The sequence below is a fragment of the Fundulus heteroclitus genome, chromosome 9 (assembly GCF_011125445.2).
Source record: "Fundulus heteroclitus isolate FHET01 chromosome 9, MU-UCD_Fhet_4.1, whole genome shotgun sequence".
In the NCBI taxonomy this organism is placed as follows: domain Eukaryota; kingdom Metazoa; phylum Chordata; class Actinopteri; order Cyprinodontiformes; family Fundulidae; genus Fundulus; species Fundulus heteroclitus.
Genome location: NC_046369.1, coordinates 3450056 through 3461281, shown reverse-complemented (window position 1 = coordinate 3461281; position 11226 = coordinate 3450056). Strand labels below are relative to the sequence as shown.

The 11226-nt window shown below is 39.5% G+C and overlaps 1 protein-coding gene across 1 annotated transcript; it reads right to left on the bottom strand.

Moving 5' to 3' along the window:
- Positions 1-467: 467 nt before the first annotated feature.
- tm4sf18 (transmembrane 4 L six family member 18) lies at positions 468-10390 on the bottom strand. The gene is made up of 4 exons (XM_012877951.3): positions 10074-10390; positions 4647-4715; positions 3987-4129; positions 468-1228 (listed from the first exon to the last, which is right to left on the bottom strand). The coding sequence occupies exons 1-4, from the start codon at positions 10251-10253 to the stop codon at positions 1030-1032; spliced, it is 591 nt and encodes a 196-aa protein (XP_012733405.1). The 5' UTR covers positions 10254-10390; the 3' UTR covers positions 468-1029.
- Between the last annotated feature and the right edge of the window lie 836 nt (positions 10391-11226).

Below are 11226 nucleotides of genomic sequence, written 5' to 3'. Positions count from 1 at the left end.
ACAATATGTCAATGGAATAAGATGTCTACACTTAAAATAGAAACAGCTCATCTCAATCATCTTAATTCAAGTGCAGTATACCTAGTTATCTTATGTCAGGGGTAAAAATGCTCATTCCATTGGCAAATAGTGTTATTTATCCTCTCAAATCAGGGAAAAATACACTTGTTTCAAGAATATTTTGCTTACTTTTAGTTCCCAGCATAGAAGATTATTCCAGAAGTCCTAGTCTTGTTTATATTATCTTTAAAAAAAAAATAGGGAGAGAAAGCAGGCATCGTGTTTTCCCAGCTAAACTTCCGGAAAAGTCTTCATGCTATTTTGACAGGACATTAATTTTTCTGCGAGCTTTTGCCGATTACATTTCTTCCTCCCCCCTGCATGATCTGCTATCTCGTTTTGCTAAATATGGTTTCCGAAATGGAGTTTTAAAGATCAGACCGACTGTGTAGATAAAATTGAAATAATTCATTTATTTGAGGCAGCACAAATAAACAGCACATTATAAAAAAAAAAGAAAGAAAAAAAAAGATTTTCACTAAAAACAGATATAAAACATCAGGAAATAACAAACTAGCAACGGGTAGATATATCAAGGTAGCAATTTACAACAACAGGAATTCAACGTTCAAACCAAAACACTTACAATGCCTAAAAGCTTAAAAGGACACTCCAGGGTATTTTACAACGCTGAAGATTAAGAAACCCAAACCAAACAACGGGAATACACGCTGTCTCCTTTAAGAACATTTCCAGGTTTCCCATGAGAAGAAGCTACTCTCATTCACACACTGCTAAATGCCAACAGGCTGGCTTTGCGATTTTGTAAGATTGGCGTAACTAATTTAATATGTTCAAGAAAGAGTTATGTTATAACACTAACTTCTGTGACACCTGTCACCCATTAATATTATAGATCATCAGAATGGAACAGTGTAGATATGTTGCGTTTTTAGACAGTCCTGCGCACGTCATTCTGCTGGTGTTGGTTTTCCTGATAGGCGGCCCGATACCTACACAGGTGTCTCTCTAAGCGTTGAGACTGTACTCCTGCTTGTAGCAGCAGGGCCGGCAGATGGCGTTCACTAAGCCGTTTCCCAGCTGCAGAAGGCAGATGATGAACTCCAGCACGGCGAGGCCCAGCAACACGCACAGGAGGGTGACGTTCCACTCCACCACGTTGAGCGGCTGAAGGCACCGCGGCCAGATCTCGGGCTGCAACAGATACCTGGGAGACACAGGAAAGGCAACGAGGCGGTCACAGACTAAATCAAGAAAGAAGAAGAAGAAGAAGATGGTTTGTAAGTTTGTTCTTATTGTTGGGTTGTTATTTTATGTTAGCAAAAAAAAAAAAAAACTGTGAATTAATTTTAAACACCAAAATCAGTTACAGATCAGCACTAAGCCTCTTTCTCAAATGAAGCCCTGGGCGAACAGTCCAACTTGTATCTTTTATAAATAAATTTTGATAAAAAAAATAATCATAATAAGTAATTAAATAATTATCCTCAGTAAAACCCTGAATAAAAAGAAAAAACGTAGTTTTCAAACGATGATTTTATATATAACTGTAATAACCAACGGGCAATTCTATTTAATACACTGTGCTATAATCCTGAAAGAACTGACTTCTGCTGCTATTGCCACCTGAATATATGTCAATACATATGTATTGTGTATTGTTACTGTGAATGTACATAAGACATCCTCTGCCTTATTTTTATTTTGTATTTTTTATTCTTATTTTTTTTATCTACTTCTTTTTTTTTTATCCACTGTATAAACGAGAACACATTGTATATAACCGATGCACCTTGTCCTACTTTTGGTACTTTTGGCACCTTCTTCTGATTATTGAATGATTACTGAGCCGATGTGACAAGTGAATTTCTCCAATGTAAGATCAATAAAGCCTATCTTATCTTATCTTATATATTGATGGGAGGAAAGCGATCTAACTAACCAGGCTGGCTCCATTTCAAAACATGAAAACATGATTAACCAACGTTTTATTTAAAGCGGGGTTAATTTCCCTCATCGCACCTCGGCCTGTAGTTTGAAGTTGGTTAAATATAAACCATATAACAACATGAACTAGGCTAACAGATCTTAATTAGCAACACATCGTTCCCTCAGGGCATCATTTTGCTGTAGGCCCCTAAAGTCACACTGAATTGGGTAAAAAGGCATTTAAAGAGCCTGAGTTCTTTTAAATCAAGGTTAAAAACTCATCTGTTTAGGATTGCCTTTGACTGTTCCAGTGAAACTGTTTTACTGAAACATCATTAGTTTAAGTTTGTCTTCCAACTGTTTTTAATATTCGCTTTTAGTCTCCGTTTTTCCATGTTTTATGCTGTTTAATTTTTATTCCAACTTGCTTTTATTCTTTATTTATGTTCCTATGATTTAATCATGTAAAGCACTTTGCGTTGCATTTGTACTGAAATGTGCAATACAAATAAATTTGCCTTGCGTTTAAATTTTCTGCTCCTGTTACCTGGAATAATGTGCAAAATGACTTAAAACTGTCTTTTCTCATAACTTTGGGGGACCAGTTTTAAAGGACAGAGCCAATAGCTTATTTGACTCTTGTAAATGTCCAAATATTTAATGCCTGTGATAACTTCCAGGTATTTTTTTCTTGAAAGGTGAAACTGACGTTCGTGTATCTGTGTATTTGTCTTGTTTTTTGTTGTTGTTGTTGTTTCTTGTATGTTTTACACTGTCAGATTACTCTTGGAAAAGAGGTTTAAATCTCAAATAGTTTTTTTCCTGATTAAATAAAGGAAACATGGCAATCTAAAAAATAATTCAAGAACAAATTATAAGAGACAGTTATTGATGTCTCTCAGTGTGGAGAGGGTTTTAAAACATTTCTAAGGCTTAGGGACGCCTGCGAACCACAGTTAGGGGCATTTTCCACACAGAGAAAAACACTGGAACAGCGGCAAACCTTCCCAGGAGAAGCCAGTGTAACACGATGACTCCAAGAGCCCTACGACAACTTATCCGTGAGGACCCGAAAGAAGACAAATCGACAAGAACAACAAGTAAAAAAAGAACATCTAGCGCAGGCCTCCCTGCCTCAGTTAAGATCAATCCTCATTAATCAACAACTGGAAAGAGAGTTTCAAGGTGGCAACCTCGGCTGACGAAATCAACACAGAGCTCGTCTCATATTTTCCTAAAATCATTGAGATGATCTAGACCTAGACAATAATTCAATAATAATATATCGATCAATAGATGAATACATCCGTACAGGCATCTGTTGTGGGAATTCTCTGCAGTCCTTCTGAGGCTTTTATTCTGTTTATATCGATATCGTAATTATATTGTAGGGCTGGACGATAATTCAATAACGATATATGTCGATTGACAAACATATGTATACATATATGTGTGTGTGTGTATATATATATATCGATGATAGAAAATAGGGTCAATAAAAAGTTCAATAGAATAACAGTTTTCCTTCCTTTTTCATTCTAGCCATGTAGATTAATATTACAGTCATTACATCCTCTAACCAATCACAACTCAGACCCAGGAACAAAGCTCCGCCCCCTTAAAAGAGTTCAGAGAGCACATGTTCTTTTTTCTTTTTTAAAAACTTGCAGTTTTGGTAAAAAGTTGGTTGAATAAAGGGTTGAGTTTGAATTCAGTGTTTGTGTTTGTATCTGAAAACAGTTTAATAAGCAACATCATAAATTCCTTAGGGCTGCACTTAAAATGTTTTGAATTTGTTGATAATTATCGATATCAATCAATATGATTTCTATTTTATCAAAATGCTTTTTTTCTATTTCGCCCAGCCCTATGATGATCCCTAAAACGTTCTTTGGACCCACGAGGCAACAGAGGAAGCCTGCAGGAAGCGAGCGTTTGGTTTCATTGAAGGAATGACTTTTACATGACAGTGCTGCAACAACGCCGATCGTTTCATTTTAAGCGAAGTGCTGTTTTCCAAATTTGCGCATCCTTACCTGCCGCGCTGGTCTGCAAAGGGGTACGACCACCCGTAGGAGGTGAAGCAGTGGGGACCCTGGACCAAAGCAAGTCCCGATATGACAAAGCAGTAACCGGAGCCCAGGAGGCCGACGATGGCTGCCAGAACTGAGCCGCACATCTGGGGAGACACAGCGGCACACGAGCAGTTTTAAAAAAAAGAAACGCTTGGATCTGTCTGTGAGTGTGCACTTTGGTGGCTTTCTGTGTCAACGAATGAATGTTGCCTGTTTGGCTTATCCGCGCTGGGTTTGAAAAGCAGACACAGCTGCCACACACACACAGTACAGGCGCAGCTGCGCATGTGGCTTGTTGCTTAACAATAGGAGCCTTGTTGAATGCTTTGCATTAGCACATCAGCTCTACCTTACAGGGACCTAGTTTTGGTTTGCTTATTGACCAGTTTAGTGCATTACTCTACATGTGGCCACAATAGAAATCCATAATAATAATCATATTCATAATAGCGGTTAAAAACCTGCATTACTAGGAAATATACTGATTTATACTAAATGAAGAAATAAGAAACAGGTAGAAATGTTGGCCTGTCTGGTAAACAGAATGATCTGGATGTCCGTCAGATCCCACAAACAGTTTTGTGCTGCAGAAGGATCCCAGCATAAAAAGTCTCCTCCTACCATTAGGCTTTCGTTCCAGCAGCAGCTGCATTTCCCCAGAGTGATGAAGGTCACAGCTGGAATCAGCATCTGGAAAAACACAAGATGAAGTCTTCTGTTACAGTTCCTGAACAATCAATTAGTTTATTGTTTTTTATTCTTTTAACAGATAATCTCTTCATCAAATCATGAAAATTAAAAAAAAAAGTTTCTGCATGTAGATTTAAGGTAATGTCCTGGTGGCAAGAAAAGCCCAGCCAGGTTACATTTATTACAACATAATAAATAAATAAAAGAGAAAATAAGAACTAGTAAAGCACACATCTTAACCGTATGTTTTTATTTTAATAGGACTCAAACTTGGCTATACACATAGATATATGTAAGTAAAAAAGCGCTGATAGTAACTTCAGAGGAACTCATAAAAAAGAAAGACATGTCATAAACATTAAGAATTACAAAGAGGCCTAAATCCGAGGCAACTGGACTCAACTTTTCTGAAGAAGATGCTTTGACACTGATTCAGGAGTGTTTGTTAACAGAATAGAATAGAATAGAATAGAATAGAATAGAATAGAATAGAATAGAATAGAAATACCTTTATTGTCCCACAATGGGGAAATCTGGGCATGACAGTGGCAAAAACACGTAGACAGAAGACACCAGAGTTACACACTAGATTAAATAATCTGAATAAAAATCTAAATTTAAAGTTAAGCTGTAAAGGAGAAGAGAATTGGCTTATCAGAAAGGGGGGAAATACTGCACAATTATTAATAGATAATACAGCATATTCAGGTGAAAATGTAATGTTCAAGTTAAAATAGAAGACAGCAGCCTGTGTACAGAACGACGTAAGAAAACTGCGCGACGTGCAGAAGTGTACAAACAAACACTCCCTGACGAGCTAAAGAATGTGCAAATGGACACTGGCATCTGAGATGAACCACCAGCATGTTTTTAAACACTTTTATTGCAACCAGAGTCAAAGAAAAGGTGCATCCAAAAAGTTCTAAATGGTCAGGACACTTTAGCCAAAGCCAAAGTCTGTCAGTGCCATCCGAAATGTGTAGTGGATAGAGAAGGAGGTAGGAAAAGGAGCCATAAGGAGCTCACCATGTCCCTTACCAGCACTAAGGAGCTATAAGGAATCCCACAATCCTTTGCATGACGTATAAGCACCGCCCACCTCACGGAAATTAACGGAAATGTCCAATTCAATTCAATTTTATTTATATAGCTCCAATTCATGAAACATGTAATCTCAAGGCACTTTCCAAAGTCAGACTCCATCAGATCCTCCAGGTTGGTCAGAAAGTTTCCTCTCTAAGGAAACCCAGCAGGTTGCATCAAGTCTCTCCAAGCAGCATTCACTCCTCCTGAAAGAGCGTAGAGCCACAGTGGACAGTCGTCTGCATTGTTGATGGCTTTGCAGCAATCCCTCATACTGAGCATGCATGAAGCGACAGTGGAGAGGAAAACTCCCCTTTAACAGGGAGGAGAACCTCCAGCAGAACCAGAACCAGGCTCAGTGTGAACGCTCATCTGCCTCCACCCACTGGGGCTTAGAGAAGACAGAGCAGAGACACAGAAAGCACAGAAGCTCACATTGACCCAGGAGTACTTTCTACATTAGATGGTAATAGCAGATGATCTGCCTCCCCTGGATGATGTCACAGCTAACAGAACGCCAGACCAGGTGTACTTTCTATGAAGAGAAAAATGACAGAGAACAAAAAGTTAAAAGCTGAAAGCAGAGTAAAGAGGGCTCGCACTAAGCAGCAACATTTACCCTTTCACATTTTACACGACTTGTTGGTCGTTCTTGTGGACCAGAGGCCTTTGGCCTTTGTTGTCTACAGCAGACGGGATCCGATAGATCGTGGAACGATGCTTTAAATCAGAGGTAGCAAAACGATTGCCGGCTGTGACGTGATGAAACATAATGTACATGTTAACCTCGAAAGTTAAGTGTATGCACCATTTTCTGTTAAAAACAAAAGCTATTCATTAAATTAAAAGAAATAAAATTAGTAAAACTAAATCATCGCCACTATGTCAACTCTGTTTGAGAAGTCAATAACAAGCAACTTGGCCGGTTACTGCTAGAACTAGACAGTCTGTATATGTTTTGTCAGGAAAACCTCAGAACTTAAACAAGAAAAGACAGACCTCTGTACATTCTGACTTGATTTTTTTTTTTTTTTTGTAGTTCTTTTTCGTAAGACTTTAGGCCCAGATTTGACTCGCATCATTATGAGCGATTCCGTCGCGTAATGACATTTGAGTTAAATGGCTGTCCGACATCGGCACAGGCGTCCAAAGGTCCTCTCCTGCTCACGATGGAGTTCTTACTCTTGGGTGCATGAAAGATGAAGGAACAGGAGCTAGGAGCTATAATTAAAACATTTTGAATGCAGCCAAGGAGTGCAGTAGCGCCCCCTGCCTCCCAAAAGACCTCAGTCTCCTCAGCGTGTAGAGTCCACTCTGACCCTGCCTGTATCGGCATCAAATGTTGTGACTCCAGTCCACTAACTTAACATCGGTTTCCTGGATGTTAACCGGCGTCGATGAGGTGGGTCTGGCTCGTTCCGAGTTGGATGCAAGCGGGCGAGCCACCCGTCTCCCTCCGGGGTCGTTAGAGGCTTTAGTTTGGTGAATGGGGAAGAGACCGCTCGGTTTTGGATGCTTGAAAGCTGAAGCCACAACCCTCCCAGTCCGTTCAGTTCAGTGCTGGCTCCCTTCACTCCTCTTTAAAATCATTTGTCCAAAATCTGAACTTCATGGTCATCAAACGTGTGTCCTTCGCTCTAAGGATACACTTTTGATACATCTAGAGACTCACGTTTTTAGCTTTTTGTTGATCTATGATTGTCTGACTTTTTTTTCTGATCGTTGGAGTTCTGTAATCCCAGATAGACGCAGCGTCAGACATAAACAGGCCTCCCCACAAAACATTAGAAGACAGGTGCAGGATGCATTTTGATTGACAGATAGACCAGCTGATTGATATTAACTCTGAAAGCAGCATCGTTTACATCTGCACCATCGCTTTAACATAAAGGTCAACAGTTTATCAGTAAAAACAATGTGTTACTGTAGTTTACCTACTTGTGAACAAAAGCTAACAACACACTGAAGCTGCGGGAGATGCATGATTCATGCATCTGTTTTCTGTAGAGACTGGTTTTGCTCTTTTTCTCTCCTATCCGGGAGGAAGTAAGCGGGACTCTTTCCTGTGTGGATGTCCACCTCCCAGGGACATTAAATCACATTCTAACAAAAGGAAAGGAAGTTCCCAACGTTTTTTTTTTTTTTTGCGCACTCGCAAAACTGCTCAAACATCAGCATTCGGTGGAGACGCACATCCTGCGTGTCAACTAAAGGCAGAGATTAAAAGATGGGCAGACAACGAGGAGGGGAGCGCGGAGACAGGGGAGGAAAAAGGAGAGAAGGGAGGGAGGATGCGCGTGGGAGAGGAAGTAGGGAGAGCTGCTGGAGATAGACGTTCACAGGGGGGTTCAGTTTACTCCCTGACCCAATAACCGTATGCCACAAAGAATAATCAGATATTTTTTGCATAAATAAATCAACCATGGGAGAGAATATTTGAGAGAATAGAGAAAATGAAAATAAACCACTTAAAAACAATAATAAAATAATTATTGTTTTTTGTTTTTGAGCAAAGAAAAATGTTTCAAATGCAATGCCAGCTCGGAAACAAGCAGCCAAAATGACTAAATTACCATCAGGATATTATGCTGGTTTTAAAACATTCACAAATGTTTTTTTTTATTATAATTCCTGGCTAACATGGATTTTGTTTTTTTATTTTAAGGTGTGACCTGACAACTCTGATTGTGATTGTGATGTTTTTTTTAAAACCTACATTGAGAAAAATAATATCCATTTTTATGCAATTAAATATTTCTGTAATTTTAAATAAACTTAAAAAAGCACACTGACATATTATATTTTGTCTCGGGCATGATGGGAGTTCCCAGTGTTGATCCATTTATTGAACAGATATAAATATCTGAGTTTTCAGGGTTTGATGTGAACATTACCAGCCAGAGATGGAAAAATGTTTGATTCCTGATTCTGTTTTGTTTTTTATCAGTGTGTTTTTTGCTATAAATACCACTGGTGCATTTCTAAACCCCTCCTGTGTAAATGAAAGTGCTCTTGGGGTCCTCTGTCCAGCAGGGGGCTGTAAGCAATCTAAATGTTTGCTTGTACCTCAAGTCTGACCTGTTCCAGTTCGTTAACCGATAAAACAACTAAATACTTACATAATCTTAGCTTTATTTATGTGAATTAAGTGCAATATTATTATTTTTTTACCTTGGGATTAAAGCAATATTGACAGTTTACCATTGCAGAAGCATTCTTATGGACATTTTAAGCAAAAAGATTTGTTTAAAAGTACAAAGTAAGAGGTGATCCCCGTTAACTAGAAAGATATCTGATTGAATGTTAACATCTACACCATATTAACGTGAACCGAACATGAGCACGAAATTAAATTAACGAATGAAACTGATTTAAAGTTTACACAGATCCTAATGAAAAGGTTTCCATGAAGGAGACAAACTCTGAAACAGTTGGTTTAACACTGGTTCCACATTGTGCTGCAGTGCACTCTTACATTTTAACATTTATTTTTTTTACAGATAAAAGATTAAGTGGAGAAAAGCCTGCGATCACACTTTATCAATGTATTATTTCGTTTCTTTAATGTGTCATATCCTTTAAAATGCTGTAATAACACCACAGACATCTTAGAGAGTGGCACCTTTTACGCATTTGGGACAAAGAATAGTTAGAAAATAAATGAGCTGATTTTAACGGTGAGATAAAATCCTTCCTTTGTTGCTCTGGAAAAACAAACATGCTAAAAGAAACGCTCCTTTCTCCTCAATTAGAGCAAAAAAATGCATCAGATCAGCAGGAAGCAAAGCAGACAGATTAACTGCAGATGCACAAAACACTCCATTGTTCTTGGCGAACAACTCTGCGAGCTCCCTCGGACTGAATGGTGTCAAAGGGGAACAATTCTCACTCTGTGATGTTTCGGGGCTCAATCCAGTTTAATTTACAGAGAAGTACATTTAAAGACGCACTTCCAAACAGCTGCGCCAATGTTAGTCTCCAATGAATACAGCAGGAAGGGAGGCGAATCTTTGGTTCATAAGCTATAAATATCAAGAGAAAACAGCTGAAGAAAAATTCTTTACACTCGTGTTTAGGCTTTAGGTTTCTGAGTAAAACTATAAAGATCGCAAAAATAGATAATAACTGGGTAAAAATGGAAGAAAAATAGCTGTAATTGTGTAATTTAGGCAAATATAAAGACAGAATATTTTTTCCCCTTTATTTAGGTTTGCCTTATTCTTAAAGGCAATCCAACGAAAGCTTTCTCCATGATAAACGTGACTTTTTACTCACCAATAGCCCTCCGCCCCCTAGTCCACCAAAGTACCAGATGTAGGTGGCCAGACGGTCCTGCTTGATGTAGGTGATTTCTCCCATAGGAAAGAGCAGCAGCAGGTTGGCCAGGATACAGCAGAGCGCCAGGGGCAGCAGCGCCAGGCCCAGGGACCGGGCGAAACCCACCGAACAACACATGGCTCAGCCCGGACAGAACCGAGACCCGACCGACAGCGAGACGGCGAAGGAGCTGGAATGGCCCGAAGAGGGACTGGGAAGGAGAGGAGGGAAGTGGGGGAACAGCTGAAGAGACAGGAAACAGTTTGTGTCACTGCTGTATGTGTGAGTGAGGGTGGGGAGTGGGAGTGGGAGGGGGGGGGGGGGTCTGGAATGACAGAGCAAGCATGACAAAACACATGAAGAGATGAAAAATAATCCCAGGATGTTATGTTTCCCATCTTTTAGTCAGCATATTAGTTTCCCTCCAAGTGAATCTAAATTATCGGGTTTAACAACATAATTACAATATTTTTTATCAAAACTTTTATCTGGGACTTGAATATTCAGCGATATGCGTGTATGAATTAGACCAAATATGAAGGGCAGAGAGGATTAAGGCATCTGTGTCTTCAAAAAGGCCAGAAGGACTTTTTTTTCACATCAACAAAGAAACTATGAGAAACACGTTTCTGCTGTAGAGGCTCAACAAGCAACATCCACGTGGATCTAAGTGGAGGCTGCAATCGAACAAAAAGGGACCCCGGATAACGAGCTGTTTCACTTCAGGCAGATTGGGTCGCCTGGATTATGGCGGAGGTGGGATTTTAGCCGAGTAAACGGATCGTACCAGGCTGGGTGTGGATCTGTAAGGAGATTACCGCCGTGACAAAGTCCAACCTGGGGAGATTTTGAGCTAAAGCAGAGAACGTGTCGAACAACCCAGCACCAACACAGAAACCACATAATTCATTATTCAGTTGTGTTATAGTCATATATTATTTAGATATAGACTAGGAAAATGCTTTGGCTGCCTCACGTCTGTGTTTTGGTCCTCCACGACCAAAACTTATGGCGCCCATATTTAGATGTTTTAGCTAAACAGCAAGTTAACTTCAGTCCACTTATACTGACAAGAGCAGTTGTTCCCGGCCCACTGGTGGGTATGAGCTGA

Bases quoted from the DNA above. Each gene is read 5' to 3' on its own strand.
- tm4sf18 (XM_012877951.3), bottom strand. From the start codon at position 10,253: ATGTGTTGTTCGGTGGGTTTCGCCCGGTCCCTGGGCCTGGCGCTGCTG. The intron at 4,716-10,073 runs GTGAGTAAAAAG...GTGTTTTTCCAG, and splicing joins TAGGGGGCGGAGGGCTATTG to ATGCTGATTCCAGCTGTGAC. The intron at 4,130-4,646 runs GTAGGAGGAGAC...GTGTCTCCCCAG, and splicing joins GCTGGAACGAAAGCCTAATG to ATGTGCGGCTCAGTTCTGGC.